The 16,976-nt window shown below is 45.0% G+C and overlaps 1 protein-coding gene across 1 annotated transcript in view; it reads right to left on the bottom strand.

The window, feature by feature from the left end:
* The window catches only part of LOC311107081 (golgin subfamily A member 4-like), a 60,588-nt gene extending 44,834 nt beyond the window's left edge, over positions 1–15,754 (bottom strand). The window contains exons 1-9 of the mRNA XM_084149546.1: positions 15,564–15,754; positions 13,481–13,561; positions 10,622–10,741; positions 7,030–7,089; positions 5,933–6,283; positions 3,659–3,706; positions 3,459–3,515; positions 2,640–2,738; positions 339–462 (exon numbers count right to left, since the gene is read on the bottom strand). Coding sequence (XP_084005672.1) covers positions 339–462; positions 2,640–2,738; positions 3,459–3,515; positions 3,659–3,706; positions 5,933–6,283; positions 7,030–7,089; positions 10,622–10,741; positions 13,481–13,561; positions 15,564–15,644 — 1,021 coding nt within the window. The 5' untranslated portion in view covers positions 15,645–15,754. The remainder of the gene's footprint in view (positions 1–338; positions 463–2,639; positions 2,739–3,458; positions 3,516–3,658; positions 3,707–5,932; positions 6,284–7,029; positions 7,090–10,621; positions 10,742–13,480; positions 13,562–15,563) is intronic.
* Positions 15,755–16,976: the final 1,222 nt, after the last annotated feature.

Here is a 16,976-nt window from a genome sequence, read left to right as displayed (position 1 = left end):
TAACGCGGCTCAGTCAGAAAAAGGGAGTACTGACTATGACGGAGGCTTGGTGTTGTTGTTGTAGTTTTATAAACTCGATAAACGACAAACAGCTCTGTGATAAACATTTCAACACTACATTACTCGGACCTTGGTCCAAAAATAGTATTTGAAATCCAAAAACTTGAGTGTTTGGTTGAGCCTGCCAAGAGTGCCAGACGGGCTGGTTGGCTCCTTGGGCACTATTCGGTTGCTTCCATTGCAGCAGACATTATTAGCATCCAGGTCTGCTACTGTCAATCATCATCATCATCATCATCAGGGGTGTGGGTCAGCATAGTGTCTGTACTGTATGGTACCTGTGTCTGTGGAGGGGCTCTGTGGGGCAGACGCTGAGTTATCTTCAGCCTGGAGAGGGTGTTCAACCTCAGGGGCCACAGCTCCCCCAGGGACCCCGTTCAGACGCTTCTTCATCAGGGCCACCTGGCAGAGGAGGGACCACAGTCAAAACACAGAGCAACACAGGCTAGTGACCACACATTATTCAACACAATCAACATTATTCTGCCAGCGTTTAACATACACCCATTGAAACACAAAAATGTTATTTTATTTCATATCAATTGTAGAAATGCAGTGAACTCCAAAAGTATTGGGGCAGTGACATTCTTTGCTTGTTTTAGCTCTGTACTCCAGCACTTTCATATGATACAATGAGGTTAAAATGCAGACTGTCAGCTTTAAGTTTAGGGTATTTTCATCCATATCGGGTGAACCATTTAGAAATTACAGCACATTTTGTACATAGTCCACCCATTTTAGGGGACTAAATGTATTGGGACAAATTCACTTACAGTGCATTCGGAAAGTATTCAGATCCCTTGACCTTTTCCACATTTTGTTACGTTACAGCCTTATTCTAAGATGTATTAAATAAATGCTTTTCCTCACCTATCTACACACAATACTCCATAATGATAAAGCGAACAGGTGTTTCGAATTTTTAGCAAATATATAAAAAATAAAAAACAGACATACCTTATTTATATAAGTATTCAGACCCTTTGCTATGAGACTAGAAATTGAGCTCAGGTGCATCCTGTTTCCATTGATCATCCTTGAGATGTTTCTACAACTTGATTGGAGTCCACCTGTGGTAAATTCAATTGATTGGACATGATTTGGAAAGGCACACACCTGTCTATATAAGGTCCCACAGTTGACAGTGCACGTCAGAACAAAAACCAAGCCACGAGGTCGAAGGAATTGTCCATAGAGCTCCGAGACAGGATTGTGTCGAGGCACAGATCTGGGGAAGGGTACCAAAAAATTTCTGCAGCATTGAAGGTCCCCAAGAACACAGTGGCCTACATCATTCTTAAATGGAAGAAGTTTGGAACCACCAAGACTCTTCCTAGAGCTGGCCGCCCGGCCAAACTGAGCAATCGAGGGAGAAGGGCCTTGGTCAGGGAGGTGACCAAGAACCCGATGGTCACTCTGACAGAGCTCTAGAGTTCCTCTGTGGAGATGGGAGAACCTTTCAGAAGGTCAACCATCTCTGCAGCACTCCACCAATCAGGCCTTTATGGTAGAGTGGCCAGACGGAAGCCACTCCTCAGTAAAAGGCACATGACAGCCTGCTTGGAGTTTGCCAAAAGGCACCTAAAGGACTCAGACCATGAGAAACAAGATTCTCTGGTCTGATGAAACCAAGATTGAACTCTTTGGCCTGAATGCCAAGCGTCACGTTTGGAGGAAACCAGGCACTGCTCATCACCTGGCCAATACCATCCCTACGGTGAAGCATGATGGTGGCAGCATCACGCTGTGGGGATGTTTTACAGCGGCAGGGACTGGGAGACTAGTCAGGAACGAGGGAAAGATGAACGGGGAAAAGTACAGAGAGATCCTTGATGAAAACCTGCTCCAGAGCGCTCAGGACCTCAGACTGGGGCAAAGGTTCACCTTCCAACAGGACAACGACCCTAAGCATACAGCCAAGACAACGCAGGAGTGGCTTCGGGACAAGTCTCTGAATGTCCTTGAGTGGCCCAGCCAGAGCCCGGACTTGAACCCGATTGAGACCTGAAAATAGCTGTGCAGCGACGCTCCCCATCCAACCTGACAGAGCTTGAGAGGATCTGCAGAGAAGAATGGGAGAAACTCCCCAAATACAGGTGTGCCAAGCTTGTAGCATCATACCTAAGAAGACTTGAGGCTTTAATCGCTGCCAAAGGTTCTTCAACAAAGTACTGAGTAAAGGGTCTGAATACTTATGTAAATGTAATTTTTTTTTTTTTTTTTACATTTGCTAAAATGTCTAAAAGCCTGTTTTTTCTTTGTCATTATGAGGTATTGTGTGTAGATTGATGAGAATAAAAAATAAATATATATATATATAAGGCTGTAACGTAACAAAATGTGGAAAAAGTCAAGGGGTCTGAATACTTTCCCAATGCACTGTATGTGTATTAAAGTAGTCAAAAGTTTAGTATGTCTCAATCCTTCAAGATCCTCCTCCCCTTCATCTACACTGACTGAAGTGGATTTAACAAGTGACATCAATAACGGATCATAGCTTTCACCTGGATTCACCTGGTCAGTGTATGTCATGGAAAGAGCAGGTGTTCTTAATGTTTTGTAGACTTATAAACACCCACCTGTGTCTGAAGCACAGTAATCATCTGGTCCTTCTCCTCCAGGGCAGCATCAAACTCCTCCTGAAGGTGCTTCTTAGTCTGCTGGTCCACCTGCAGCTCCTGGGGAGGAACAGGTCATACTCAAAGTTCACAGCAGAGACTCCTACTTCTATACTTTCTACATACTGTACAGGAAATAGTTTGTGATTGACTACACTGCCGTCGGACTGCTCACAGAATCACTGATCTACAATAACACCTTACATCCCAAATAACTACTCATTATGAGATCAAGATAAGTAGTTATGTGCATTGCCTTGCTCACACCGATGGCCTTATCAAACACTATTATGGTTCAGAGCCAGAGAAGACTAGTGATCCTATACTTCCTACATGTAGGTCACACTACACCATTTCAAGCAGGGCAAGGTTTATTCATTACAAATGTCTCAGTAAATTACATCCTGAACACATCAAAAGTTCAAACAAGTCACCTACAATGCCTTATCTTGTTCTGATAATAAAGTATGCAGTTTTCTCCCTTCCCTACCACTCCTTCCTCTCTTTCCTTGGCTTAGCTGACCTCCTCCTCCTGTCTTCCTTCCATTAGCTCAGCTCCTGTTTTTTTGGTCATGACCGATAAAGAATTCAGGAGTTCCAACTCTACTGCTGTGACTCAGGGGTGGTCTTTATCCTAAAATCTTTTGAGTTCAGGTCAGAGAGAGTAATGGGTAATAACAGAGTGCCTTTGGACTAAAATAAGACCCCATATACAGTACTTTGATAGAGTTAGACATTTTGCAGGTATTTTTCAGAGACAGATGATTATCCTACTCCTACCTCTTTCAACTCCCCTATCCTACGGAGAGCTTTGTCTTGACTCTGGCTGAGAATGGCCTGAGGAGAAAAGCAGAAAAGACCACATCACTTTAGTTAATGAAAAGCATTCAGTGAGTGAGGATAGAAGTGTTTATCCATCCTCCGATAGTACAGAGCATCATTATATGTAATCTGGTGTTGAGGTGGTTTAGGAAAATTACCTGGCTTTTCTCTTTCTCTCTCTGTACTGTTCTGTAGGTAGTGACCAACTGTGGGGAGGAGAGAGAGAGACAGAGAAGCCAATGGAGGGAGAGAGTGAGAGAAAGAAGCCGATGGAGAGAGAGAGAGAGAGAGAGAGAGAGAGAGAGAGAGAGAGAGAAGCCAATGGAAGGAGAGAGACAGAAGCCGATGGAGAGAGAGAGAGAGAGAGAGAGAGAGAGCGAGAGAGAGAGGCCGATGGGGAGAGAGAGAGAGAGAGAAGCCGATGGGGAGAGAGAGAGAGAGAGAAGCCGATGGGGAGAGAGAGAGAGAGAGAAGCCGATGGGGAGAGAGAGAGAGAAGCCGATGGAGGGAGAGAGAGAGAGAAGCCGATGGAGGGAGAGAGAGAGAGAAGCCGATGGAGGGAGAGAGAGAGAGAAGCCGATGGAGGGAGAGAGAGAGAGAAGCCGATGGAGGGAGAGAGAGAGAGAAGCCGATGGGGGGAGAGAGAGAGAGAAGCCGATGGGGGGAGAGAGAGAGAGAAGCCGATGGGGGGGAGAGAGAGAGAGAGAAGCCGATGGAGGGGAGAGAGAGAGAGAGAAGCCGATGGAGGGAGAGAGAGAGAGAGAGAGAGAGAGAGAGAGAGCGAGAGAGAGAGGCCGATGGGGAGAGAGAGAGAGAGAGAGAAGCCGATGGGGAGAGAGAGAGAGAGAGAAGCCGATGGGGAGAGAGAGAGAGAGAGAGAGAGAGAGAGAGAGAGCGAGAGAGAGAGGCCGATGGGGAGAGAGAGAGAGAGAGAAGCCGATGGGGAGAGAGAGAGAGAGAGAAGCCGATGGGGAGAGAGAGAGAGAGAAGCCGATGGAGGGAGAGAGAGAGAGAAGCCGATGGAGGGAGAGAGAGAAGCCGATGGAGGGAGAGAGAGAGAGAAGCCGATGGGGGGAGAGAGAGAGAGAAGCCGATGGGGGGGAGAGAGAGAGAGAAGCCGATGGGGGGGAGAGAGAGAGAGAGAGAGAGAGAGAGAAGCCGATGGGGGGAGAGAGAGAGAGAAGCCGATGGGGGGAGAGAGAGAGAGAAGCCGATGGGGGGGAGAGAGAGAGAGAGAGAGAGAGAGAGAAGCCGATGGAGGGGAGAGAGAGAGAGAGAAGCCGATGGAGGGGAGAGAGAGAGAGAGAAGCCGATGGAGGGAGAGAGAGAGAGAGAAGCCGATGGGGGGAGAGAGAGAGAGAAGCCGATGGAGGGAGAGAGAGAGAGAAGCCGATGGAGGGAGAGAGAGAGAGAAGCCGATGGAGGGAGAGAGAGAGAGAAGCCGATGGAGGGAGAGAGAGAGAGAAGCCGATGGGGGGGAGAGAGAGAGAGAAGCCGATGGGGGGGAGAGAGAGAGAGAGAAGCCGATGGAGGGGAGAGAGAGAGAGAGAAGCCGATGGGGGGAGAGAGAGAGAGAGAAGCCGATGGGGGGGAGAGAGAGAGAGAGAAGCCGATGGAGGGGAGAGAGAGAGAGAAGCCGATGGGGGGGAGAGAGAGAGAGAGAAGCCGATGGAGGGAGAGAGAGAGAGAAGCCGATGGAGGGAGAGAGAGAGAGAAGCCGATGGGGGGGAGAGAGAGAGAGAAGCCGATGGGGGGGAGAGAGAGAGAAGCCGATGGAGAGATAAAGACAATGGTTAGAAAGGTAAATCAAATATAGCTGTCCACATTACACATGGACATGTATGCATAGCAGGCCAAGTCCCTACTCTAGTCATCCGTATTAGAGACAGACTGGATGAGAGCGAGAGGACTGATCATAGTGACTGATACATCATAGAGCTGTATTATAGACATACAGCAGGCTAACTCCCTACTCCAGATCATTGTGACTGGTACATCATAGAGCTTTATTATAGACATACAGCAGGCTAACTCCCTGCTCCAGATCATAGTGACTGGTACATCATAGAGCTGTATTATAGACATACAGCAGGCTAACTCCCTGCTCCAGATCATAGTGACTGGTACATCATAGAGCTGTATTATAGACATACAGCAGGCTAACTCCCTACTCCAGATCATAGTGACTGGTACATCATAGAGCTGTATTATAGACATACAGCAGGCTAACTCCCTACTCCAGATCATAGTGACTGGTACATCATAGAGCTGTATTATAGACATACAGCAGGCTAACTCCCTGCTCCAGATCATAGTGACTGGTAAATCATGACTTGCTGAAACGGTAATTACTTAATGATTGCATAGTTATTACACTTTGATTTCTTGTGAGACTAATTTCTACAAGCCAACTCAGAGTATATGACCCCCACCTCAGCGTATTTCCCTCTGTAGTTCCCCAGGCTCTTCTCCACCCTGTGTAGCCGATGGATCAGCTGTTCTTTAGACAGGGCAGACAGGCACTCAGGGCTACCATACGACTCCTCTGCCTCGCTCTCAATGTCTGACGGAGGATCGTAGGCTGGGGTGGGAGGGACGGCAGAGGGGGAGACCAGGGGCACATTTTCCCCCAGGGGGGTGAGGGAGTTGAGAGAGGGGCTGCGGTTCAAGCTTTCTTTGGATGGGGAACGGAAGAGGCCCTCGGCACGGCTAGCACCGCGGAGGAGGAGAGACTCCACAGAGGGGACACGGAGCTTCTGGGTAAACGACTGGGACTCCTCTCCCTGTTTGGGGATGGACAGGACAGTGGAGTGTATTACTGACAGGACAGTGGAGTGTATTACTGACAGGACAGTGGAGTGTACTACTGACAGGACAGTGGAGTGTATTACTGACAGGACAGTGGAGTGTACTACTGACAGGACAGTGGAGTGTACTACTGACAGGACAGTGGAGTGTACTACTGACAGGACAGTGGAGTGTACTACTGACAGGACAGTGGAGTGTACTACTGACAGGACAGTGGAGTGTATTACTGACAGGACAGTGGAGTGTACTACTGACAGGACAGTGGAGTGTACTACTGACAGGACAGTGGAGTGTACTACTGACAGGACAGTGGAGTGTATTACTGACAGGACAGTGGAGTGTACTACTGACAGGACAGTGGAGTGTACTACTGACAGGACAGTGGAGTGTACTACTGACAGGACAGTGGAGTGTACTACTGACAGGACAGTGGAGTGTATTACTTCATTTATTTCCATGACAGTCAACTACATTGAACTGAAATGCATGTAAATGTACATAGACAGCCTTAGGTAGAGACATGGGATAAGAATGAGGGTTAAAGGACAAAGGATTCTGTTAGACTATCTTCCATTATCTCTGCAGATGATTAACTGGCATAGCATCTTAACGTTCATTCTTAGTTGCTTTATTACCTGTTCAGAAATCAGGATATAACAATAGCCACATTTAAAGGGGAAGGTAAAAAGGAAGATGTTAGGAGGATGAGGTAAGAACTTGCCTGAGGAGAAGCCCTCCCGTCTCCATTGATGCTTCCTCTGGGTGATCCTGTGGTGCCTCTCTAAGGCAGGAGAGAAAGAGGAGGTTAGAACAACCTTAGCCAGGGGTTAACCAGGGCTGTGTCTGAAATGGCACACTATTCCCTAGATAGTGCACTACTTGGACCAGGCCAAGCAGCCTATTCCCTAGATAGTGCACTACATAGGGGCCATGGTCTAAAGTAGTGCACTATATAGGGGCCATGGTCTAAAGTAGTGCACTATATAGGGGACATGGTCTAAAGTAGTGCACTATATAGGGGACATGGTCTAAAGTAGTGCACTATATAGGGGACATGGTCTAAAGTAGAACAGGGAATAGGGTGCCATGTCAGACGCAGCCCTGGTACCTGGACCTGTTAGTCTTCCATATGTCCCACACTCAGCCAGCGTGCACTGCTAGGCCCTGATTACTCTGTATAGGATCAAGCAATATTAACAGAGTCATCTAACATAGCTCTGAACATTAGTATTGCTAGGACAGGAGCAATGCAGGGGCTTATGGGTACTGTAGTTGGGTACCCTCATGCAAACTTGGAGAAAACAGAGGGGTTAAACTACAACATAGAAGGCATCGCTCTACTGTAGTTTACACGTACAGTAACAGAACAGAGAGGGGTTAAAATAGAACTACAAGTGGTAGCCATTTTCCTACTCAGCAGCCATGAAGTCATAACAAACAAACAGTCAAACTCAATTAGGAGCCAGCAGCTGAAGAGGTCAAAGGTCAAAGGCTTGGCATTGCTGTACATGTGGGTCACTGCAGCAGGATGTTATTGTAGGCTAGCTGGAGCGTAGTAGTGACATGTCCTAGTCTAGTATTGTTGTTGTGACCGTTAGCGGTGTAGCCTGGATGGTTCGGACCACTTGTTAACTGGTTAACCAGGGTAGTGTCAATCTAGCCGGTAGCCTAGTCTAGTAACCAGGGTGGGGTCAATCTAGCCTAGTCTAGTAACCAGGATGGGGTCAATCTAGCCGGTAGCCTAGTCTAGTTACCAGGGTGGGGTCAAGCTAGCCTATAGCCTAGTCTATTTACCAGGGTGGGGTCAATCTAGCCGGTAGCCTAGTCTAGTTACCAGGGTGGGGTCAATCTAGCCTATAGCCTAGTCTAGTTACCAGGGTGGGGTCAAGCTAGCCTATAGCCTAGTCTATTTACCAGGGTGGGGTCAATCTAACCTATAGCCTAGTCTAGTTACCAGGGTGGGGTCAATCTAGCCGGTAGCCTAGTCTAGTTACCAGGATGGGGTCAATCTAGCCTATAGCCTAGTCTAGTTACCAGGGTGGGGTCAAGCTAGCCTATAGCCTAGTCTAGTTACCAGGGTGGGGTCAAGCTAGCCTATAGCCTAGTCTAGTTACCAGGATGGGGTCAATCTAGCCTATAGCCTAGTCTAGTTACCAGGGTGGGGTCAATCTAGCCTATAGCCTAGTCTAGTTACCAGGGTGGGGTCAAGCTAGCCTATAGCCTAGTCTAGTTACCAGGATGGGGTCAATCTAGCCTATAGCCTAGTCTAGTTACCAGGGTGGGGTCAATCTAGCCTATAGCCTAGTCTAGTAACCAGGGTGGGGTCAATTCCAATTCAGGAAGTAAACTGGAATGTCAACCCCAACCCTGCTGGCTAGCTAAATAGTTCAGGGGACAACTATCTATTCTAAGAGCATGAGATTGTGTGGCACTTTCCGATGGTATTTTAATAGATGAAATGGGGAGGAGTGCGGACGAGTGAGGAGTGCATTCTTCTAGTTCACCCTAACACCTGAGGGGTATGGTATTGTTTGATGGGCTGTTTGTTTGACCAAAACAATAGGTATAAAAATATGTATAAAACCAAATAAATAAATTTCATGGCTCTAGGAAGAGCTTCAACTATGCAAGCTAAGTCGAGAAGGTCCGGAGGCACATCGCATGACTATAAACTCTACAAACAAACAGAAGACTTTTGGGGTAGGAAGATGGAGCTAGGAAGGGAATAAAATATATAGTCAACTATATACAGGAGGTCGGTAGGGTTTCAGGGGCAAGCAACTGTAAAGGATACCTAAAGATAAAGGGGGAAATTCATTTCTGTCAACTCCTAGACAACATAACTGAAGGATAGGGTATTGGATGATAACAAACTGGCAGAATGCACAATGCACAATGCAGAAGCTTCTATCCCAACAGTCACATTTACAAGCCAATCACTCCCAAGGGATTAGATGCAAGGTTAGGAGGTGGTAAGATACCTTCAAGTTACAAACTCCAAAGAAAACGGATCGGGAAGAGAGAGAGAGAGAGAGCAGGGTGCAAGCAGTCTTTACTGGTTAAAGTGCATTCGGGAAAGTATTCAGACCCCTTCACTTTTTTCCACATTTTGTTACATTACAGCCTTATTCTAAAATGGATTAAATATTTGTTATAAAAATCTCATCTACACAAAATACCCCACAATGACAAAGCAAAAACAAGTTTAGTCTCCCAGTCCCTGCCGCTGTAAAACATCCCCACAGCGTGATGCTGCCACCATCATGCTTCACCGTAGGGATGGTATTGGCCAGGTGATGAGCGGTGCCTGGTTTCCTCCAGACGTAACGCTTGGCATTCAGGCCAAAGAGTTCAATCTTGGTTTCATCAGACCAGAGAATCTTGTTTCTCATGGTCTGAGAGTCCTTTAGGTGCCTTTTGGCAAAGTTCAAGCAGGCTGTCATGTGCCTTTTACTGAGGAGTGGCTTCCGTCTGGCCACTCTACCATAAAGGCCTGATTGGTGGAGTGCTGCAGAGATGGTTGTCCTTCTGGAAGGTTCTCCCATCTCCACAGAGGAACTCTAGAGCTCTGTCAGAGTGACCATCGGGTTCTTGGTCACCTCCCTGACCAAGGCCCTTCTCCCCCGATTGCTCAGTTTGGCTGGGGGGCCAGCTCTAGGAAGTCTTGGTGGTTCCAAACTTCTTCCATTTAAGAATGCTGGAGGCCACTGTGTTCTTGGGGACCTTCAATGCTGCAGACCTATTTTGGTACCCTTCCCCAGATCTGTGCCTTGACACAATCCTTTCTCTGAGCTCTTGACTTGGTTTTTGCTCTGACATGCACGGTCAACTGTGGGACCTTTATATAGACAGGTGTGTGCCTTTCCAAATCATGTCCAATCAATTGAATTTACCACAGGTGGACTCCAATCTAGTTGTAGAAACATCTCAAGGATGATCAATGGAAATAGGATGCACCTGAGCTGAATTCCATGTCTCATAGCAAAGGGTCTGAATAGTTATGTTTCATATTTTTAATACATTTGCAAACATTTATAAAAACCTGTTTTCGCTTTGTCATTATGAGGTATTGTGTGTAGATTGATAAGGGAAAAATTGTATTTAATCCATTTTAGAATAAGGCTGTAACGTAACAAAATGTGGAAAAAGGGAAGGGGTCTGAATACTTTCAGAATGCACTGTATATACAGCAGGCCAGACATCACCTCTACCCTCGAGCGAGGGAAGAACGAGGGGGGCAGGAGGAGGAGAGGAGGCAGGAGGAGGAGAGGAGGCAGGGGTGGGTGTGAGGGCAGGGGGCGAACCGAACTCACCGCACTGGCTACCTGAGAGACCTGCGCTTGAGGTGCTTTGGGGGATGGTTTTGATTGGTCCAGAGCAAAGATAGTATACTCAGAGAGAAAAGCAGGTTGGGCTATCATCCCGGCCAGCACCTGACCCCAGGTCAAAGTGTTAATAGATCACAGGTGAGAGGGGGGTGGGAGAGGGGGGAGACAGAGCAATGAGGAAAACATCAACACACTCATGGTGTGAGTGAAACAGTGCTGAGGAGAGTCTGGACAGAGTCTCATGAGAGAGACTGGTCAGAGAGAGAAAAAGACAAGAGAGAGGGAGAGAATCTGACAAAGAAAGAGAGAGAGAAACTGGTCAGAGAGAGAGACAGAAAGAGCGAGAGAAACTGGTCAGAGAGAGCGAGAGAGCGAGAGAGAGAGCGAGAGAGCGAGAGAGCGAGAGAGCGAGAGAGCGAGAGAGCGAGAGAGCGAGAGAGAGAGAGAGAGAGAGAGAGAGCGAGAGAGAGAAGCTGGTCAGAGAGAAAGAAACTGGTCAGAGAAAAACTGGTCAGAGTGAGAGAATGGTCAGAGAGAGAGAGAGGGACAGAGAGTGTGAGTGAGAGAAGAGAAAAACTGGTCAGAGAGAGAATGAGTAAGAAAGAAAAAAAGGTGGAAAGAACACCAATCAACGTCAGGGCTGTGGCATTTACCCAATTTGACATCCCAGTATCTGTGTCCTCCAATGTTCAATAGCATATCCTGAGATTGATAAAAATATAAAAGGTAATAATATAACATCTTTTAAATCAGGATATCGAAGTCATCTTTACTCTAAACATTATTTTCATTTTTGTGGGGCACAGAAACAGTGATTTCAAAGGAGTAAACGCTGGAGCTGACAGTGAACTAGAGATCCTATGAAGATGAAGATGAGGAGGAGGAGGAGGATGCCTCTAAGCTATCCGAAGCCATACAGTGGGAAGGCCTTCCTTCAGGACAGATGATAAAGACAGGTGCGGTCAGAGAGACGTCTAGCCTACTAGTAACTTCAGGGTGGATTTGGTTTGAATAACTGCGACTGGATGATTAATATCTTTGGCACGAGTTCAGATTTCAAATGCAGAATCAATTGATTATTTACTGAGGTAGCTTATTTATTCCGATGAATTTTTAAATGGATGTGTAGAAAATAAAGATGGCTAGCGTATCTTTGGTCAAATGTTTATTTCATCTGAAGACCTGGAATGTAAAAATAAAATATATTTTTATTAGTCACATTCTTTGTAAAACAACAGGTGTAGACTAACAGTGAAATGCTTTCTTACAGATCCTTTTCTAACAATGCAGAGTTAAGATAAAGAATTGTTTAACACAAAATAAAAATAGTGACATGAGTGGATTGGATCTGATTGATATTGGATTTACTGCACTGTGATTTTAAGTGTTTTACTGTATAATCAGTGCTAATGTTTATATTGCCGTTCATCAAGATCCATCCACCTAGACCTTAACTCAAGTCAGTCTCTATTGATCAGAGTTCGCCCAGAAGTCTTCATACGAATATTGATTGTAGTAGGCCTAACTGTTGCATAATGGCCTCCTTCCTCAGAGCAGTCTTTACCTCAGAACTTGCTTAACTTGTTAAGGCTACATTCCAAAGGCAAAGGTCATGTTTTAAAAACACATTGTGGTTCAGGTTAACCCACTGAATAACTTGAAGTAGTAGCCTAGGCCTGAACAATAAAACAAACACCAAAAGAGTCTAGGCCTTGGTGAAGACAGTCAAATGGGTTTAGCTTCTTTTAAATAGTGAAAACATTTCTTAGCCCTATTCATTTGGTCATTTATGTGACAAAGACCTAGTTTTCAGGCCTAATAAGTGATTGAAACTAAGCAGGCACTGTCCTTAGCTGAACCCCTGAATTGTCTGACTCCTCAGTCCACAATTTCCACTAATTAGGCCTTTATCTTGTGTCTGTCATGGTTTGTTTTAGTCAGCTTAATAAGCTTTAAATCGATGCAAGAGCTGAGGCTAAAGGGATGATACTTGTTAAACAGCTTGTCTTTATGCTGAGGCAACAGAAACCTTCAACCCTTATCATGATACAGCAGAGCATGGTGGCGTAGTCCTCTGGAAGCATTGCAGACAGGCTCAAGTCAGGGCTCTTTAACTCCGGTCCTGGAGGGCTGAAACACTTCTGGTTTTTGTTTCTACCTGGTAGTTAATTGCACACACCTGGTGTGCCAGGTCTCAATCAGTCCCTGATTAGAAGGAGAGGTTGAAAACCAGACGTGTTTCGCCCCCCAGGACCGGAATAGAAGAGTCCTGGCCTAAGTCATCGATCCAAGAGGTGTTAGAGGAACAGAAGGTAACCAGGGCTTTGGGACCTACAAATCATATGATCTACTAGACCTATGTCTAATGATAAACAGTAAGGGACAGTTTCCTGAACACAGATTAATCCTAGTTCCTAGAATCTCCATTGAAGGTGTTTTGTAGTCCGGACAGGACTAGGCCCAATACTTAATCTGTTTCCCAGAAACTAGGTAGGTAGCTTGGTGGTTAAGAGCGTTGTGCCAGTAACCGAAAGGTCGCTGGTTCTAATCCCCGAGCCGACTAGGTGAAAAATCTGTCGACGTGCCCTTGAGCAAGGCACTTAACCCTAATTAATCCTGTAAGTCGCTCTGGATAAGAGCGTCTGCTAAAATGACTAAAATGTAAAAATATAACATTACTGCAAGCAATCCTTACAAGGAATTGATCCTAAAGTGGCAGTGCTTACTGTAGGCCTATTTCTGTGCAAGCTGCTGTTGCAGTGGAGAGCCAAAGCACATCCACAGAGGACTGTAGTGTAGGTCAGATGACATTACATACATCATTGGATGACACTCATGTCTTACCTCTCTATCACTAGGGGAGGCTGAGGCATCTTGGTGCAGGGAGGAGGGGGTGTGGCTGCTGCGTCTCTCTCCAGGGCCCACCTTATGAACAATTATTGTTATTGATCGTGATAGAAACAACACGTTTGTCCAACATATTCAAGTCCACAGAATAATGATTTCACTCTACACATAAGAAAACTGCATCTGTTAAATGTAGATAATATTGTTGTTTACTTGGCTATCATCAGGTAAGATTCTAGTGTTGACTCACTAACAGACCAAGCGACCCTTACTAAACAATCGCCTACTCTTTTCTGTAAAGTTTGCCATCTTACAAGACAGGTTTTATAGACACTACAACAGATTACCTTGAGATCGACAGACATATCATGGGTTAAAATGTCATAATTATCATCCAGTAGGAGTGACATGCATGGAGCTGTCAAAAGGAAGCAACCAGCTGACTGGCTAGACACCGTTACTAGTAGGAACTGTAGCTCTCGAAAACTCTAGGCAGCATTCTCCCTACAGTTTACAGCCATTAGCTTCGCCCACGACTGGCGCATGTGAAGTATAATCCCGACACTGTGTTTTAATGTTTAGAAACGTCAATAATCATCGCTCGTCTTTCATCAGTGAGAAAGAATCCTTCAATTAAAAAAGATACACTTACTGTAGGAGTTACAGATCCATACAGCTATGGGTGCCTCCATCTGACGAAACTACACTTCCCGAGTTACGCTTGGACACAGGTGTTCGGAGCGTGCTAGATAGCTCATTAGCACAGGTGGTTGCCGTGAACAAGATTTTCCGTGAACAAACGCCGTAACATGGAGATATGGCCGTGTTGGAACACTAACAAGGTGTATCAATTTAACCTTTAGTTTTTTCCTGATATGAAAGATAAGGTCCTTATGCTTCCAAAACTGTACAGCAAGCGACGCGTGTTAATGATCAGATTGAGCGTTGCAGCGCTTAAAAAAGGTGCTAAACATAGGATTTATTTTTACATTGTAATTTCAGAAAATGTCCATAATATATCTGGCGCTAATAGTAGAATGATAGTGTTTCGCAGTATTAATTACCCGCCAGTGTTGCGATTGGCTGTGCTATTCGCCTATTGACTTCTCCCGCCAGATCGGCATCTGTTGTCAAACTGGGAAAGCTGCTCTGACTTTATCTAGTGGATATCACTGTCATTTCCTGGTTGCTAAAACTCTACACTGTTCGCTCAATTTCAATTTATGTGAGAAAACAAGCACTGAATAGTGTAGGGAATCATTGCACCATCTAAAGCGCTGTGAAATATTTTCAATAACTAAACATATCGTTTTTACAGCTTTTGATGCTGGTGGACCAAAACGAAAGTTATTGAAAATATATTTAATGGTACAATGATTCCCAACATTTTTCAGTGCTTGTTTTCTCACAAACTGAAATTGAGCGCAGTGTAGAATTTTAGCAACCAGGAAATGACAGAGCGATTTTCACTAGATAACAGACACAAAAAAATCCTATGTGTAACACCTTTAACAAAACTCTCCGGTATAGAAGACGCCTTCGTCCAATGTCAATGAGTCATGTGTAATGTAATGGAACTGAGAGTCATGATCAAGGGCTAGTAGGAACTGACACTAGCTACTATACTAGTAAAGAAGCCCCTCAGTCAATCAATTATGTAAAGATGCCCTGGCTGGCTGGGGCAAATGTAATGGTTCCACAGACAACTACATTTGATTTGATTACATTTATGTAAAACAATAACTATTGTTTTGTTATTTTATTTCTAACATGACTAACTAGTATAGATTAGTTAAGTTAGCCAACTAACGTTAGACTTCGGTTCTGAGCTGCTCATACTTTCGGTTCTGAGCAGTTAACTAGCTAGCAAATTCGTTTCGTTTTGCATAATAGTAGTAGGGAGATACTAGCTAGACATTTGAGTGCGGTTATACATGTTGTGTTTCACCGAAAACAATAAGGTAGCAAGCTAGCCTAGACTTGCGTTCTAGTTGGCTAAGCAAAGCAAGACTTTCTTCTGCGCTAACGCTGTAGCTCGAACAGCTGAGCTTGACATCTAGCTAACGTTAACTGAACCAACCTGCTGGGCCTGTTGCGGTGACTGCGCATTCCTTTGCGGCGATTGCTCCTCGTTTATCTTTTGCTTTAGTTTCTTGAACATATTTTCACCCAGATGCTATACTTCCATCGAAATGTTGTTTTAAAATGTAATTCCAGCATCCAGCATTCTTACTGGTCGCTAGTCTCTCATCTCTTGCAGGTGACCAGTGCGCATGTGCAGCCGACGTGGAGCAAAATTAGCAACCGAGTGGCCGTCACAGATAATATATTGATTACTATTATTTTAATTATGTTAATATTGTAAATGTATCACTTAATCTCCAAAGTTCGCTTTGGCAATATGTACATTGTTACGTCATGCCAATAAAGCAAATTGAATTGAATTGATAGAACAATGAGCCAGATATTTCACCGGATGTATAAATGTGAAGCGTCCGGTTGGCGTTTCCACTCACTACCAAATATGGTGATGAAAGGAAACCCAGTGGCCGGCAGCGGGAGAAGCTGGAGCTAGATAGATTTTGGCCGACATTCTGCAAATTTTTTCATCGATAAAACATTTGATCTCCGTATAGTTTTCTGTTTCCAAAACTAGAATCTGTAACAAACAGAGTGGACTGTGTTTTGTAGACTTTACTCTTTGCCAAAGTTCTAAAAAAAAAACTGCGTTGTTTAGAAGGACTTTACGGAGTAGGCGTTACCTAACAGAAATATGCAAATAACTGCTAGAACGCGCCAATAGGATCTCACTAGCTCGTGCTTGGCTCTGCCCCCTACTTTCTTATTCTGCCCACTATGATTCATTTGCTCACATTGGAAAATAATGGCTTAGGTCTATCTTGGGTTAGTTATAAAAAATATTTGGTGGCCGTGTTCGACAGCCTCAAAACCGTGATGGGTAAATTAAGATTGACTGATCTACAAATGATAATGATTCGTTATTTATGATGCAAGCTGACTTGTAGATCAGTTGGGAGTTGCCTGCACTAACAGCTGAAAGGTGGAACAAGCCCTAAGGGTACGTCGAGCAGATCTCTGTTGTCAAGTCGGTGACCGATAGTCACCATTATGGTTAAAAAATTGTCCAATATGCGCCTACATGTCGACTGCATGAACTTTAAAACAACCATATGATCAAAGGTCATGAAGTTTCGACTGCAGTCGTCTTCAATATTCTGCATTTGCTCCTCACCAGCTGCACATTGTAGCCATTGCTTGCATTGTGGGAGGCACTATTTGTCAATCAAACATTAGTGTTTTTGTTTGACCCACGCGAACGGGATCAAAGAAGTGACTGAAACAAGAAGAAACTTTGCCACAGGTCATATGTACAAAATAGTGGCTATGTAGTCCTACAACAATGAATGTGATATTTGAGTCTCTCTCTCCCCAATTGATTGTACACCCATATGTTCAGTTTGTGAGTGTGTGA

Source organism: Coregonus lavaretus (genome assembly GCF_964263955.1).
Source record: "Coregonus lavaretus genome assembly, chromosome: 1".
Taxonomy (NCBI): domain Eukaryota; kingdom Metazoa; phylum Chordata; class Actinopteri; order Salmoniformes; family Salmonidae; genus Coregonus; species Coregonus lavaretus.
This window is presented reverse-complemented; position numbering and strand designations above follow the sequence as displayed.